At 37.3% G+C, this 18,594-nt stretch overlaps 1 protein-coding gene across 1 annotated transcript; it reads left to right on the top strand.

Annotated features, from left to right (window-relative positions):
- The first annotated feature begins 16,757 nt into the window (after positions 1 to 16,757).
- On the top strand, positions 16,758 to 17,441 carry LOC129953466 (uncharacterized protein K02A2.6-like). The gene is made up of 2 exons (XM_056066715.1): positions 16,758 to 17,205; positions 17,320 to 17,441. The coding sequence occupies exons 1-2, from the start codon at positions 16,758 to 16,760 to the stop codon at positions 17,439 to 17,441; spliced, it is 570 nt and encodes a 189-aa protein (XP_055922690.1).
- Positions 17,442 to 18,594: the final 1,153 nt, after the last annotated feature.

Genomic DNA, 18,594 nt, shown 5'->3' with positions numbered 1-18,594 from the left:
CGATGTTATGTCAATTTTCACGTTTTGACGAAGTCTACGGTGTGAATCAACTCTATTTGACGACAGTAAATACTTCGTTTTGTCCTCGTTAATGTCAAGACACATTTTCTTCGCCTCAGACTCGATATTAGAGAAGGCACCCGTAACTGCTCGTTTGGTTCTTCCCATGTCATATGCATATCCAAGATGGAAGATGGTGCCACTTGTATTGGCGCCACACTCTTCCAAGAACAATATTGAAGCAGCTACATGACAAAACATCGCCTTGTGGAAGTCCTCTGGTGGTTTCGAAGGTTCCGGCCGAGTCTCTTCCAATTATGAGGCAGCAACGAGCATTTTCCAGTCATCCTGTTAAGTCGTATTAGTTTGGAGGGGGACCAAAACTCAACATGGCACGGTATAGTTCGTTCCTGTCTACACTGTCATAAGCTGCTTTTAAATCGGAAAAGATGGTGTGTTTTGATGTTATGTTCTTGAGTCTTTTCTAGGATTTGGAGTAGAGTGAACATTTGGTCGATGGTACATTTTTTAGGCCTGAAGCAGACCGCCTGCAGACCGTAATCAACGCACAAATTTACTGCTTAAAATATCGACTTCATATTACACACAGAAAGAAAAAAGTCATCATATTAACCACTTTGTAGTCAATATGACAACTGCGTTTGTCAATAGGACAACTGCAGAGTCATTACAGTTAGACTACCGGAGTCAATTCCAACTGTTTGATTCACCTTTAAGTTTCTAAATTCCTCATTTGATCATTAAAACATTTTTATTTACAAATTCTTGCTCTTTATTGCAATTCACTTTTATACTTTTTTTTTTAAACTTTAATTTCTAAAATTTTCTTATTGATGGTGGTGGTTTATGAGAGGTTGCGATGGCGGTGGTTTATAAGCGAATAAGAATGAGTTATACTAGCACATTGCACATGGCACATAGAACAAGTTCATATATAATGAACTAGCTCTGCTTTTCGGACCAGGAGGAATCGAAACAACAAAGACTTGTTTAATAACCTGAACATTAACGCCCACCTTGCAACCTTGTTTGCAAAGTTAACAAATCTTAAACCACCAACACTTCTGAACAATTAATTTGGAAATTGTGAAAAATATATTTCAAATTTTAATGATACATAGGTATAATTTTTACATGATTTAATTTAGCAAAATTTAAAGGTACGAGATACAAAATTTTATTCATGTGCTTGAATATTCATACTTAATAATTAGTTATCATAAATAATGTAAGTATCTATATACAAAAACTCGGGTTTATAATTATTTTTTTGTTTTGTTTTTAAATGAGTGATACGCAATTCCCCTTTATCCCCTTTCACGAATGTTTCGATAATACTCAAATCATAAGGCGAAAGGGAAATAATAAACGATTTCATTTTACTTCTGAGGAAGAAGGATACAAAGTTTGGCAATAGAACGAGTGACGATTCCCTTTTCGGTTCGAACTTCCGCAACCCGAATTTTGTTATCATGTCCGGCGTGCACATTGATGACTCTCCCAAGGCGCCACTAGTTGGGTGGCAAATTCTCACTACGAATGATAACGAGATCATCGATTTGAATATTTCTTTCAGGATATTTCCATTTATAACGCTTATGGAGCTCTTTCAAATATTCTTCATTCCAATGAGCGCTTAATTGATGATGCAGAATTTGCAATTTTCTCCACCAATTCATGATACTTAGTGATTGATCTATATAAGATGGTTCTGGCAAACCTGTTAACATTCCTCCGGTGAGGAAATGACCAGGAGTCAGAGGAACAATATCTGACACGTTTTCAGACATCGGTGACAATGGTCGTGAATTTAAAGTACACTCTACACTACCCGCTAATTTTCAAAAATGTCTTTTAAAACTTTTAACTCCCGCTTCCCACAACCCACCCATATGAGGTGAACCGGGAGGAATAAAGTTCCATTTAACCTTCGAAAAGTTGTGAGCGGCTGCGGTAGGACTATGTACAAGTGATTTGTGGAAGTCAGATAAAAGCACTTTAGAAGCACCCACGAAGTTAGTGCCATGGTCTGAAAACATTTGTTCTGGAGTTCCTCGACGAGAAATAAAACGCGTAAATGACGCAAGGCATGCTTGGGTTGTTAAATCACTAACAAGTTCAAAGTGTATGGCACGGGTAGCGAAACAAACAAAGAAACATACGTACGTCAAAACGGCATTTTCGACCATAATACGTCTTAATAAGAAATGGACCGGCAAAATCTACTCCCGTATTTGTAAAAGGTCGACCTATTACCGTTCTTTCTGCGGGTAATGCAACCATCAATTGGGTTTGAACGTGTTTTTTGTATCGAATACATACTGGGCATTTTATAATACATTTTTTAACCAGGTTCTTAATTTGGGGTATCCAATATTCGGATCTTATCATGCGCATCATAAGCTGAATTTCACCATGTAGTGAGAGCTCATGTACATATTGTACATACAGCTGAGCGAAGAGACATTTTGACGGAAGAAGTATCGGGAAAGAACTATCCAGCTAGATCAGCTGGATTTTCGCACGAAATTACATGCGACCACTCCGTTGCCATCGTATTTTTTAAAATTTCTGCCGTTCTATAGGCCACAAGTGTTTTCCATGTACTAGGTGGTTTTTGAAGCCAGGCTAATACGATTGTGGAATCTATCCACAAATTGACTGATGAAATATTTTGAATTTGAAGAGACTTGGACAGTAAATTTATCATTTTGGATAAAAGAACTACACCTTGCAACTCCAACCTGGGTAACGATATAGTATTGACTGGCGATACCTTTGATTTCGCCCACAAAAGATGGGAGGTCATCTTATCACGGTGTTGCACCCGTAAGTAAATACATGCCGCATAGGCTTTTTCCGAAGCGTCACAGAATCCGTGTAGCTGTGAAACAGCATGTGGAATGTATGTAGAGTCGAAGGCGGGACACATTGCATTCTGTTTCAACCCTAAATCAATAACGTTGTTATCCTTTTATCTATCTCCAAATTCTTTTGTTATTTGCTTCTTTAAAATAATCTTTGAAGCCACTTACGTTTAGTTTACCTGACTATTAAAATATTAAAATCTTTCTCTTTTACGAACCAGCCGTCAAGCAGTAAAGAACAAGCAGTTTACTTATAATACTTACTTACATACGTACTTACTAATACAATTTCCTTTTTTTAATCAACTTTCTTATACTAATTAAACGAATTTCTAATAAATATTAAATTGTAATGAATTAATAAATGCATCGCTCTTTTATTTTCCTACATATTTGGGGGCTCAACTAACTTATTTAATTAGTCTTTCAGTTGATTATGCTTAACAAGTTGACCGTCGAACAATTAAAAGTAAAATTATTTAGTTTATCGTTGGACACAAGAGGTAACAAAGCTACATTGATTGCTCGTTTAAGAAGGCACACAAAAAATAAAGAAGACGATTCAGAGGGTTCAGAAAGTTTAGAAGACGGGTACGAAGACGCAGAAGAATTAACAAGAGAAGTAATCATGCCAGTGAACGATGCAAAAACTGAAGGTGACGAAGCGAGTACATCATGTCGAATTTCTGTGAAAGACATAGACAACTTGGTTTCAAAGTTCAGCGGAGACGATAATCTCTCAGTAAAATCGTGGTTTAAAGAATTCGAAGAACTCTCTAAATTGATGCAATGGTGTGACATAGAGAAATATATAATTGGGAAAAAACAGTTAAGAGGATCCGCACAAAGCTTTATGAGAACATGTGTGTGCACCTCGTATGAAGATTTCAAAGCTAAGCTCAGCAGTTTATTATCAATTACGTTTATAATCAATTACAACGTCGAAGAATGCAAAAAAACGAAAAATTCCGCGAATATATTTATAAAATGCACGAAATTAGCCAATTGGCAGACGCTGACAAAAAGTCTTTAATTTTTTCATTATAAATGGTATTCCAGGGCGCGAAGAGCATAAAGTAATGTTATATAACGCAAAAACAATTTCTGAGTTAAAAGAGCTTTACGAAATACACGAAAAATATAAATACAAAATAAGTGGTACAAGTTCTGGCGGTTTCGGCAGTAGCAGTGGGAGCAGCAGCAGTTTCGGTGGCAGCAGCAGCAACAACAGAAACTCAAGACCTCAAAATCAATCATTCTTAGAGAAGAACAACGGCAGGAGCTCTTCAGGGCATTGTTTCAATTGTGGAGCTAGAGATCATCAGAGAAAAGATTGTAAAGAAGAAACGAAGTGCTTTAAGTGCAATGGAAAAGGCCATTATGTCTAACACGTGTACTAAAAATGCAGGTTACGTACGAAAAGAAACTTATTCGATATCAGTGCTAAATTGCAAAACTATTTTAATCAATAATTTCTCTTTCCAAGCATTGATCGACACGGGTGCCCAGGTTTCCCTCTTGAGAGAAAACGCTTTTAAAAAATTAGGGAAAACACAGTTGCATAACACCAAAATTAAACTTGTGGGATTAGAATCAGCAAAGCCTCAATCTATTGGCAGTTTTGATGCAGATGTGTTTGTCGACCACATAAGTTTCAAATCTCCCCTTCTCGTTGTGAATAACTCTGCTAAGTTTTCTAAGTTTTGAAGCCATAATTGGAAATGACATAATTTCACAAGCGAAGGTGGTTTTCGACAAAAATGGTCCGACTTTTCATGAAATAGAACCCGAAAACCTAATGATGCAAGTTGCCATTGACGAAAATTCAGAGATAGAAGTCCCACTGAAATACGCCGAAGATATTCATCGCCGAATACAAAACTATGTTCCCATTAAGACGAAACGCTGTCCCATCGAAATGAACAAATTGCTTAACGATGAAGTTCCAGTCTACACAGCACCGCGGCGTCTTCCTATGACCGAAAAGCAAGTGGTTAAGCAGCAGGTGGAAACATGGCTGAATGAAGGTGTGATACGCTATTCTAATTCACCTTATTGTAGTCGAGTCGTCGTCGTCAAAAAGAAAAATGGATCGCACAGAGTTTGCATCGATTTTAGAAAATTAAATATTAAGACTATTAGAGACAGTTTTCCATTTCCATTAATTGACGTCGTTTTAGATAATTTGTCAGATGCTACAGTCTTCACTACATTGGATTTAAAGAACGGCTACTTTCACGTTCCAGTTGCAGAAACAAGTAAGAAATATACAGCCTTCGTAACCGATGATGGTCTATTTGAATTTAATTTCACGCCATTTGGCCTCAAAAATGCTGGCGCAGTGTTTGTACGATACATTCAAATCATATTTCGTGAACTGGTAAGTAAGAAAATCTTAGAAGTTTACGTGGATGACCTTATTATTTGGGCAGAAACTGAAGAGGAAAACTTAAGAAAATTGGATATGGTTCTCAAAGTTGCAGCAGATTTCAATCTCATATTCAAGTGGCCAAAGTGTAGATTTCTGCAGCGAAAAGTTGAATTTTTGGGTCATGTTATCGAAAAGGGAACTCTGCGTCCATCATTAGAAAAAACTAAAGCAATAGAAAACTTTCCTGAGCCGAAAAGAGTAAAAGACATCCAAGCATTTCTTGGCCTTAGTGGATTTTTCCGTCGATTCATAAATGGGTATTCACTAATGGCTCGACCTCTTACAGATTTGACAAGAAAAGAGATTAAATTTGTGTTTGGCGAACCTCAGCGACAAGCATTCACAGCATTGAAAAATGCATTAACTAATAACCCTCTTCTCGCCCTTTACAGACAAGATGCCACAGCAGAAATTCACACGGATGCATGTCAGCTGGGCATAGGTGCCGTACTAATGCAAGAAGACAACAACGGAAAAATGCATCCTATATTTTACTACAGCAAAAAGAATTCTCCGGCAGAAGAGAAAACGCATTCCTATATTCTAGAAGTGCATGCCGTCTACAAAGCATGTGAGAAATTTCGAGTCTACCTTTTAGGAAAAAAATTCAAAGTAGTCACAGATTGCATCGCTTTTCGACAAACCGTTTTAAAGACGGATTTACCAAGTTCCGTAAGTAGATGGATAATGTACTTACAAGATTTCGATTATTTCGTAGAGCATCGACCGGGTAAGCGCATGACACACGTCGATACCTTGAGTAGATATCCAGTCGTTTATGCAGTGCAACCTGAGCTATTGACAAGGTTAAGAAAAAACCAAGAAGGAGATGATTTCATAAAGTCCATAAATTAAATTCTTAAGCAGAAGGCGTACGATAATTTCTTAGTAAAAGGTGAGTTCTTATTTAAAGAAGAAAAAGGTTATGAACTTTTAGTAGTTCCACGTACTATGGAAAAGGAAATTATTAAATTAAAACACGAACAAGGTCATTTTGGTGTTGCTAAAACATTCGCTTTAATTTCACAAGAATTTTACATCCCAAGGTTAAGACAAAAGATCCAGAGTTGCATAGATTGCTGTGTTAAGTGTATTTTAGCTAATCGCAAATGTGGAAAACAAGAAGGTTACATAGAACAACTAGATAAAGGAGAAAAGCCTCTTGACACTCTCCACTTGGATCATATAGGTCCTATTGACATTACACAAAAACAGTACAAGTACATTTTAACAGCTATAGATGGATTTTCGAAGTACACATGGATTTTAACTACCAAAACCGTAGCAGCAGATGAAACGCTAAGAAGACTGAAGGAGCAGCAACAAGTGTTCGGTAACCCTCGTCGTATTATCACCGATCGTGGAAGTGCTTTCACCTCAGAAGTTTTTAAGAGTTAGTGCAGAGATGAGAACATCGAACATATTTTGATCACGACTGGTATGCCCAGAAGTAACGGCCAAGCTGAAAGAGCAAATCGTGTTATTTTGGAAGTTCTCAAAAGATTATCAGCCGCATCACCAGAAAAATGGTACAAATTTGTTGGAAGCGTACAAATCGCCATAAATAGCACCTACCATCGTTCTATTAATCGAACACCGTTCGAGGTTTTATTTGGAGTACCCATCCGCAAAAAAGAAGATCTGGAGATCAGAGAACTAATCCAACAAGAATTTACAAACAATTTCTGTGACAACAGAGAACAGATTCGATTAGACGTTCGTCAACAGATTGAAAAAATTCAAGCCGAAAACAAAATAACATTTAACAAGAAACGAAAAATACCACAAGAATACGCCATCGGAGACATTGTTGCAATTAAAAGGACACAATTTGTAACTGGTAACAAATTAGCTTCTCTCTCTCTAGGACCTTACGAAGTGACATCCAAAGGTAGAGGCAATAGGTATTCAGTGAAAAAGTGTTCACCATCTTCAGAGGGTCCAAACATAACAAGAACCAGTTGCGAGTTTATGAAGCCTTGGACTAATGGCAATGAAGACTTATCATCGTCCGAGTCGAATGATTAGCAGGATGGCCGGGTGTAGAGTCGAAGGCGGGACACATTGCATTCTGTTTCAACCCTAAATCAATAACGTTGTTATCCTTTTATCTATCTCCAAATTCTTTTGTTATTTGCTTCTTTAAAATAATCTTTGAAGCCACTTACGTTTAGTTTACCTGACTATTAAAAAATTTAAAATCTTTCTCTTTTACGAACCAGCCGTCAAGCAGTAAAGAACAAGCAGTTTACTTATAATACTTACTTACATACGTACTTACTAATACAATTTCCTTTTTTTAATCAACTTTCTTATACTAATTAAACGAATTTCTAATAAATATTAAATTGTAATGAATTAATAAATTCATCGCTCTTTTATTTTCCTACATGTATTACACCCATCGTGGGATACGTATCTTTTCAATTTCAGGTAAACTTGCCACAAATACTTCCCACCTATGTTCAGTGTCAGGAAAAAGTCCACTATCCCACTCAGTCTTATCCTTCCAAATTTGTTGCATTAGTATTTTTGCAGTGATCACAATAGGGGCCAACCACCCTATGGGATCATACAATTTAGCAATCACTGATAGCACTGAACGTTTCGTGATAGGATTTGACTGTGGAAATGATTAAACCGAAATGAAAAATATGGCGAACACGAAACGCCAAATGTGAGCGTCAATATTTCGAAAACGGTAAGAGGATCTTTCGGATTTTCGCGAACAAAATTTTTTGAAAACGAGTTTGATCAGGGTATATTTTTATCTGCCGATACATTTTCTCGGCATCACTGTTAAGCACGAACTTATAAAGCTGCCAATTTAGCATTAAGAGCGTAATATCTGTTTGGAGTGCCGGACCTGGATATAAAATGTCGTTTAAGCTCTTCCCGTTTGAAGAGGCAAGCGATGCGTTGAAAACAACGCGAACTTTTGTTGTCAGGCTTTCTAATTTTATCACTGCATGATGTGGCATAACATATGATGCCCCCTTTTCAAGAAATGTATCCGCCGAACCACTTGGCTTCATATGTCCCAAGTCAATATATTCCGACAACACCGAATCGTACTCATTTTTTAATGTTGGGTTAACTCAAAGCCTCTTTTCATTTCTAAGAAATTGTCGTTTTGTAATTTCATGTGATTTCCCTAACCTTGTATTGTGAAGAGAATCGTCCTTGAATGGCAGTCTTACCACATACCGACCCGTCTTATCTCTGTACGTGGTTTCTTCAAAAAGATTCTCACAGTATTGTTCTGCGGCTGTTAAAATTTGGTTTTGTGGAAGCTCTCCAATCTGCCAAAATTTTTGGATCTCCGCATCCAACGATATTTCATTGTAAAAAGACAACGATCGAGAACACTGAGAATTATATTGAGAGCTGGGTTTTTTTAACGGGCCAAGCAATACCCATCCGAAAACCGTGTTTTGAGCCAAAATGCTCTGAAACACATTGGGTTATAATCCATAGCGAATAATAAACGGATATAAATCTGCACCAATCAATACATCAACCTTGGCACTTTGATTGAAACACGGATCGGCTAAGGGAAAGTCGAACAATGTTTGAGCATTTTCCAACTCTACGTATATGGAAGGAAAACTGTCTGGGCAAACACGTAATACCATGACCCCTTTGCAAACCTTACATTGCGAATTCACTTGAGCGTGATGAGTACGAACACGAGGAATAGTACCTGTAGGCTGCTGTTTAGAAACCGAAACTTTTGATAATTTATTTTCTTTGTGCATATCCGAAACGTTATCTAGAACCCTGTACCTATTTGCGAGAAAGCTGTTCATTTTTTCCCATGATTGAATTTCCATGGGATATTCAAGGGATTCTTCCCAAAGGGATAAAGTTTGTGGCGGAAGACGAGTCGCACACACGTTGATTATCAGTGCATCCCACTTTTTCACCTCTATATTATACGAACCTAAAACTATAATCGCTTCATTTATATTGCTCTGCAATTCCTTAATGCAGCTGCAGATTCAACCGTTATGCGTGACTGACCCAGCAAAACACTTAGAAGATTATTCACTAAAACTCTTTTGTTTTCATAGTATTCTTTGAGAGCTGCCACCGCAGCCTCGAAATTATTATCTGTAATCTCAAATTTAGAGACTGCTTAAGGCATGATCCTTTGTCCGAGCACGCAAGTGAAAAAGTTTTTGAACGGTATAGGGTTTTTCAACAGACACATTTCTTGCCGTTCTTTTAACATTTCTCTTCAGTAAGGTTTGTCATTTCATGAGAAAGCTTTTAAACTTGTTGCCCCCTGAAATTGTTCTGACGCTTAGTTTTTGAAATTCGCTTAAAGTATTTCACAAGATTTACCCACTCTTCTTTGGTGAAATGATTCGAGTGAGTTCCTCTTTCTAAGCTAGAAAGACTTAACAAATGTACCAATTTGTTAACCTTTGGTCTTGGTTTTGTCTATCTAAATGCATACAGGATAAACCACAGCCACCACGATACTCTCACAAGGAGGCCATCCCATATATGTTCATGTAATTAACCATGGCGCTGCAACATACCCCGTGGTACCATATCTTCAATGGTGTGTTCATTTAGGTCTTTGATGTGGTACGAACTAGGGAAGATAACCCTAGAAGTGGTCGTCCGATTTCATGTGGGGCTCAAACCACCGAGCTTTATCTACAATTGCATCATTTTTTTATAAAATAATTTTTACTTTTACTCAAAACTTTTTATCGTATATAAATACCGACTCAATTGTCGATTTGTATGTTTACTGATTTTCATGGCTTTTTATAATTTTTTTCAATAAGTCAACCTCGAAACCATGAGGCAGGACGACGGCACAGTACATAATTATTTCGTGCTAGTTAGACAAAGAAGCGCCAGTAGTGTCGGGAATATTGCTGTTGCTGAGGCTTTAGTTGTATAAAGCCTAAATGTGTCTCTCACACGTCATTCTCAAGCGTTGGGCATTTCCGTGACTTAGATGTGCCGAGTTTTGCAAAAGATCTTGGGCTACATCCTTACAAAATTAAATTTACGCAATAACTGTAGTCGCTTGGCCACCAGAAGCGTCGTATGTTCGTGAATTGGACTGAGCAACAACTTGAAAATGATTCGGATTTTTATCGAAAAAAATCATCTTATGCGATGAAGCTCATTTCTGGCTGAATGACTTCGTCAATAAACATAATATACTGTATTGGACAGGCAGCAATCCACACCTACTCCATGAGTCATCATTGTATCCCGAAAAAAATTAGGGTTTGGTGTGGTTTATAGGCCGCCATCGTCATTGGGCCGTACTTCTTGCGTGATGATCTAGATCGGCACGTTACTTTGAATGGGGATCGTTACCGTTTAACGATAGCCGAATATTTTTGGCCCAATTGGGTGAAATGGACTTGGAAAACATGTGATTCTAACAGAACGGCACCACAAGTCACAAAGCGATTGTTACAATCAATTTGTTGGAAACCAAGTTTGGAAAGCGTGTTATCTAATGAAATAGTCCAGTCGCTAAGACGTCTCGTCGTGCGATTTGACGGTGTTAGACTATTTTCTGTGGGACTAGGTCAAGTCTATGGTATATGATAACAAGGCAGCGACGATTAATGAACTTCATACGAATATTAAACGTGAAATTTCAACATTATCGGCCGATTTATGCTTAAAAACCGTTAAAAACTGGGTTCAGCGTCTGGACTTCTACAAGCGTGCCCGTGGTGCCCATGCAAAAGAAATAGACTTCCACACATAATTGGTATTAAACGTACTATATAAATTTCGGAACATAAATATAGACACCAAATCTTAACAACAAAAAAATAAACAGATTTTAGAATTTTATAAAATTGGTACTTTTTCTAAGAAATCATTTAAATTTCCTTTAAAGAAATACAAATCTATATAACATTTCATACTAAATATAACAAAAATGTAGATGGTAAAGGCACTGTACCATATTAACTTAAGCTATCACAGCCCCAATTTTAAATAATATAAATTGATTTAATAAAAGAACTCCACACCCTTTTAACCTTCATTAATTACATAATTATATTCTTATTGAATCTACAACATCTGCAATCTCTTTCAACAACGATATAGCGGAATCATACGTAGTGGAAGTAGGAGTAAGACAAGGTTGCAACTTAAGCCCTCTTTTGTTTGCACTCTTCATAGACGACATGGAGGACGATCTACAGGGTGGAGCAAAAGTTACATCAAATCTTCTAGTGAAATCCTTAAAATTCGCCGATGACATTGTTATATTTGCTGAAACGCCTGAAAGTCTCCAGTTGATGATAAACAGAATAGCTGCATACTGCTACAAATGGAGGCTTCAGGTAAACCTTAGCAAATCCAAGGTTATGATTTTTCGTAACGGTGGAGGCCCAAACTGTCGCAACGAAAAGTGGAGATTTGATAGCAAGGAAATCGAAGTAGTAAGTGACTACAACTACCTAGGAGTAAAGATATCAAGAAATCTGAATCTGAGAAACCACATTGTAGAGAAACTAGCCAAATCAAAAAATGCACTAAATGCAACGTGGAAGTTCATTATGCACAACAAAGACGTTCATTTCAATTCAAAGTTCCGAATTTTTGAAACAACGGCGAAGGCAGTTATGTGCTACGCCGCACAAGTATGGGGTCACAAAGAATTCAGTGAGGTGGAATATCTTTTGAGATATTTTCTAAAGAGAACTTTAAGGCTTCCAAACAGTACTCCAAATCACATTCTCATGCTCGAGACGGGTCTTCCTCCTCTATTCATTTCGACACTTAAAATGCAAGTAGACTACATAATAAAGACGTTAACCATGAACGAGAACAGGCTGCCCAAAAAAATAACTATGGTCATTTTAAGAAGGAAGTCATCTTGGTTCGAGAGCTGGAGTAGCTTAGCTACTCTTTGTGACCGTCAGCTAACTCTAAACGAAAATAGGCCAGATCAATGGAAAGCTGAACTTTATGATCTCATTAGTGCAGTTGATGTGAAGAAAAGAGAGGAATTCATTACAAAAGCTAGAGAGTCGACAAGCAGACGTATTTACGCAATGCTCGATTACAATCTTGCAACCAGAAGTTATTTCAAGGAAGAGTACTCATCCGACCTCATGTCACTGGTTTTAAAAACAAGAGGAGAGTTGCTGCCACTCAACTTTATGCCGCATAGAGAAGAACGCTCGGAAATCTGCAATTTGTGCAACCAAGGAGAAAGGGAAAACATCTACCACTTCCTTTGCAGATGCCCGATCTCAATGGAATCTCGGAGGAGTGTTTTTGGGAAGAGTTTACTGAGTGAAGATGAAATGATAACCATTCTCAATGGAGCTGATTGGAAAGTCCTGTTTCAATTTGTCAAGCTTGCTCTTTCATATAGAAAAAAAATTACAGATGAACTTTTTTAAATACAAAAAAAAATTACTTAAAATCTACTTTAAAGTTTATATTGTCAACTGGCAGACGGCTTAGGCCATGCTCTAAAAATGTTAGTTTATTATTATATATATATATAATCTGCATAAGACTTAAAGAAAAATAAAACATTTGTTAATCTAATCTAATCTAAAATCTATTCTTATTGAAGTTCGGTGAGTACTATTTTGACTTATTATGAACAAAATTCAACTTCCTTATTTTAAGGCTACCAATTATTGGATGTTTTCAGTTTTGGTTTCATTGGTTTTGAAGCCATGCTTTGTATACATTTACTTGAATCCAATTTACTTTTAGTAGTTAGCCTTCAAGTTGACTTGGTTAACCCAATATTTTAACTAAAAAATTGAGTATATGAAGCTAAAAAAATATTAACCAATCTTGTCCAAGTAAAGCTTTTAACAACCATAACAAATGTAGATGTAAGGATACAGATGAATATCGAAGTTTAAAAAAATTGAGCATCGCATATGAATCTGCCTTTTAGAGTTTTTTGATTATTTTGATTTTTTTATATTTCCAGAGAGAGTGACAAAAGGCGTTTCGAGTAACAGTTGATGACTTTCGAGCACTGAATAAATTTAAAAACTAGTTATATGGGCGGTATGAACATCATCATCTGCCTTTGGCATCCTAGAGTCGAACAGAGAATCCAAAACAGTGCAAAAAGCTAAAAACTATACAATACATAGACTAGCTATATGGATGGATAGAAACTCTATATAGAGCTTCGTTTGCCAGATTTTGCTTTGGGTTATGTATGTGTCATTTATGAAAATTCAATTAACAAACTTTTTGCATTTGCAGAGAGTGCAACGAGCTTACTCAATGTTTCTATTTTATATTTCGTTTTTGGTGTGGCCAGATATTGGAATGATGTTGAAGGTCTGTGATTGAATTTTACGAAGGTCACTTAAAGCTATGGGGTTATTTTTTTTGTATGATTTTAATTGTTTTCATATATTTCTAAAAATTAAAAGAACTACAATTGATCCAAGTGCCAATCAGCTTAAGAAAGGTTATTGTAACAATATTCAAGGAAATTTTAACTCATTTTTTACTTAAGCGCAATTCATATATGTAGGTTTTAAAAAATATCCATATTTGCAGGAAAAACAGATCAAGCACTTTACTTACAAACCAGGGTTCTCCAATAAGAAAGGTTTATTTTATTGTAAGAAGAAAGGTATGCCATTAATAATGAAAGCTAATATAAGCCAAGGACTGCTAAGGCTACGGTCGAAGAATATGATGTTTGAACGCAGCCATTCTTGCAAGTCAACTTTGACAGCTCACATTGACATGTAATGTCTGGCAGTCATTCAATCGTAAGCTGCCATTATAGAAAGATTTATACTTTTATATTTTAACTTAACTATTAATTAAATGAATTATTGAATTAACATGTGTCTTTAATTTTAAAAGGTATCAGAACACTTCACTGGCGACGAGGATTTGGAATTTGCTTTTCAGAGCAATTAACTTTATTACAAGTGTTTAAGCCTTTTTTATTTGTTCGTCGTATAATAATTTTTTTTTGTTGTTGTTCCTAGTGAGCAACCACATGGCGAAAACCGGGAAAAAGGTTAAAATCGATTAAGAATCTAAAGAAACTCAAACTAATTTCAGTTCTAATCTTCTTATGAATTCAAGCAAAATGGCATCGATTGGATCAATAGAATTATTTGATGTAGCAAACCCTGCAGCATGGGGATCATATAGAAAACGGTTTGAAATGTTTTTAATAGCCAACGGCATCACAACGGCCAAGATCCAGAAAGCAACTATCCTGACAATTTGTGGATCTCATTGTTTTAACTTAGTGAAATCCCTCATTTCGCCTAAGACATTGGAGCAACACACTTACAAATCCATCATCAAAGAACTTACTCAATACCTTACACCAGCTCCATCAGAAATTGCGTCGTTATATAGATTTTTTAAGCGCGATCAATAGAGCAATGAGTCTGTTGCAGAGTACATTGCACAACTTCGGCATCTTTTAATTGTTTACAATTTTGATGGAACCATGGTAGACTGGTGTGTGGATTGCGAAATATACATTTGCAGCAGAGTCTTTGAGCCGAAACGAAACTCACCCTTAAATCAGTCCAAGACCGTGCAATTGCTGCGGAGACTGTAGGCAAAAATCAACTAGTTATTTAACAGTCAGTTCCGCAGCAAGAGTATGTTCATCAATTCAGCATGTCCATTTCATACTGCTTAATGTGACAAATGTGGACGTATAGGTCACATTAAAAGAGTATGTCGAACTAAGCAGAACAGTTATTCTAACAGCAGCAGCAGACGGAAACATCAAGTTAATGCAATAAATCGGTTTGGTAACTGCAAGAAAATAGCAACTGAAATTATCAATGGTATACAATGTCAATTAGAATTTGACACGGACTCAAATTATTCAATTAGAGTCATAACTTACCCAAAACCTTTGACACGGATTTAAATCTTTTTGATTATTTAAATAATCACATTCCCATTACAGCCTTTGCCTACGTAGACATTGTTTACAACAAGAAGGACATCCAAAATCTTCCTTTTTACATTGCAAGTGGAAATCGTACAAATGTGCTGGGTTTTAACTGGTTTAACAAGATGGGAATAGTGCTTCAAGGTGTTCATAGCGTGCATTCCAATAGATGATCTGTTGGAAAAGTACGCAGTACTATTTTCTGAGGAACTAGGTGCATATACGGTGAACAAATTACATTAAATCTAGATCAGGCTGTACGACCCATCAAACTTCAAGCAAGGAAGGTTCCTTACGCTCAGCGAGAAGCAATTGAAGCTGAGTTAGATAAATTGGTTCGACAAGGAGTTTTAGAACCAACCGAATACTCCAGCGAGTGGCTTACTTCTATAGTACCTGTCACCAAGTCCAAGTGCACTGTTAACAAAGCACTGTCACCGCACTGTTTCAAGACACCAGCAATAAGCGATATTCTAGCTTCAATTCCAAAAGGAAATACATTCGCATAAATAGATTTGAATCAGGCCTATCAACAGTTGTTTGTTGATTAGGAAACATCCAAAGTACTTACAATTTCTACACATAAGAATGCGTTCAAAGTAAAGAGGCTTCCATATGGTATTTCTGCGGGACCCGAAATATTCCAACAACGAATAGAGAACATTCTACAAGGAATAAGTGGTGTTATTGTTTATTATGATGACATCATCGTTGCTAGCAAGGATTCCCCACATCTCGTTGAGACTTTTGGACAAGTTTTTCAACGTCTTAAGGAGGCTGGTCTACGGTTGCCTTGGCGATTATCGCAGGTGTTAAGAAATTTCACAATTTTCTTTAAGGAAGGGATTTTCAAATAGTCACTGATCATAAGCCGTTGATTATACTGTCGCCGAGGATGCTTCGATGGAGCGTGTTCTCAAATAGGTATAATTTCAAGATCGTGCACAGAATACAGATCAGGTGAAAAGAATTGCAACGCTGATGCGCTTAGCCGACTGCCCATCCCTTCACCATTTGCAGACGAGTTTCAATTTAATATGTTGGAGAAGTGTGATGCAAACATTCTATAATCAAATGATATAGCGAAGATGACTTCAAAAGACACAACTCTACAGATGGTGTTTTCTTGGACATTGAAAGGGTGGCCTGCCGTACTTTTGGAGGAGGATTTCCGACCTTTTTATCAACGTCGCCATGAAATCGGCAAATAAAGATTGTTTACTATTTGGTGACCGAATTATTGTTCCAAAAGCCGCTCGGAATGATTTGCTGAAAATCTAACATGCTGGCCATCCAGGAGTGGTTAGAATGAAAAGTCTTGCCCGAAGCTACATATGGTGGACGAAAATGGATGTTGACATTGCGGTGACGGTAAAAAGGTGCATCACCTGTCAAGAATCTCGACCAGAGAAGTCTAAGTCAACTATACATCTTTGGGAAGAAACTTCAAAGCCATGGTCACACCTACGTAGACTTCGCAGGTCCCTTTCAAGGAAAGATCTTTTTTATTCTAATGAATTCTTATTCGAAGTGGCTAGAAGTCAAATTAGTATCTACTACAAGCACAAGTTGTGCAATCAACAGTCTTCGTTCTATATTCGCAACACTTGGATTACCAGATTCAATTGTATCTGACAATGAAACAGCCTTCACCTCTGAGGTTTTCAGTCAGTTTTGTAGAAGTAATCTTTTTTCACACATCCTTTCTGCTCCTTTTCACCCATCGACCAATGGACAAGCAGAAAGGATGGTTCGTACTACTAAGGATTATCTCAAACGGAATAAAAACGGATGTGTTAAGCTTCGCCTGGCAAGGTTTCTGCTACTTAGTCATAATACACCATCAACAGTTACTGGCAAATCTCCGGCAGACATCTTGTTCAAGCGTCGACCGATGACATACTTTGATAAAATCCACCCTGATAGCCAACCGCTTCGTTACAAAAAAGATCACGTTACAGGTAATGAGCTACAATTACAAGCCGATGAACTTTTTTGGATAAGAAACTATTCAATAGGACCTATTTTGATTCCGGCCAAAATAAGCAAGCAAACGGGTTCTTTATCATATTAAGTTAGAACTGAAAATGGCAAGACGGTTCGCAGGCATTCAAACCAACTTCGACTTAGGAGTCAAGAGACTCATAAAGAACCGGATCCGAAACAACAACAACAACAACAATCAAAACCACCATAGGCTGCATCACAAACAGAGCTAGCCTTACGTTCCGAGAGGCATAGTAATTTGAAAGTTCAATCTAAGAGGGGAGGAGTGTGATGTTTGGACGGAGCCATTCTGGCAAGTCAACTTTACAGCATAAAACAATGGAAAGTGTAAAGTGGAGCAGTTTTTTACAATCTGTTTGATTTTCCGAACTCAACTCCAACCTGTGCTATGCATTTAAATTATGGTTAACCTTTAGTTTATTTTACAACTCGCTGTACAGTCTGTACTGTTCGTCGTTCCTACTTCTACTATAATCCCCTTATATGCATACGGGACCGTGGATCACAAGAAGAACTTTTCTCTCGAAACGACTCAAGGTGCTTTCATCCGCTTTTGTCATAGCAGGACGGGGATGATAAGGGTCATATATAGCGACACTTTGGTACTTCGAGAGAGGACTTTACCACTCAATTGCTAGTTATTCTTCGTTTAATCTCAGCGCTGGTGTTGTACCGCGGAGCCTACATAGGTAGACGAAGTCCTTGTCTACCTCAAAGTTTTGTCTTTCGATAGTGACGTTTTGACTAAGACTTCGGTGTTGTACGTCCTTTCTTGACGACATCATGTACTTTGTTTTGCCCTCATTAACATTTTTGACGCCTCTGCCTCAATACTCACAAAAGCCCCATTGACATCACACTGAGTTCGTCCGATTATGACAGTGTCTGCAGCATATGCTAGTAATTGGATAAACTTCTAAAGGTGCCTCTAGTCTTGACGTGTGAGTCTGCACTATTCTTTTAAGTACGATGTTACAAAAAATCGCATGACAGCGCATCACCTTGCCTAACACCTTTTTTGACATCGAAAGGTTCTGTTAAGTTGTGTATAACCTTTATGGAGCATCATGAATTTTTCATGCGCGCGAGCATTACGGTTGAACTGTTTAAGGTGAGGAATGCAACTATACAGCTCGGCAGAGAATATTTTATAGACTATGTTAAGTAGACTGATTCCTCTATGGTTGGTGCAGTTTAGAAGGTCTCCTTTTTTCAGGATCGGGCAAACAATTCTAAGGTTCCATTCATCGGGCATGCTTTCTTCCGAGCATATCTTACAGATAAGTTGGTGCATGCTCCTAATTAATTTATCTCCAGCTGCTTTAAAGAGCTCGGCATTCAAG

This window comes from Eupeodes corollae, unplaced genomic scaffold (genome assembly GCF_945859685.1).
Source record: "Eupeodes corollae unplaced genomic scaffold, idEupCoro1.1 scaffold_774, whole genome shotgun sequence".
Taxonomy (NCBI): Eukaryota; Metazoa; Arthropoda; class Insecta; order Diptera; family Syrphidae; genus Eupeodes; species Eupeodes corollae.
This window is presented reverse-complemented; position numbering and strand designations above follow the sequence as displayed.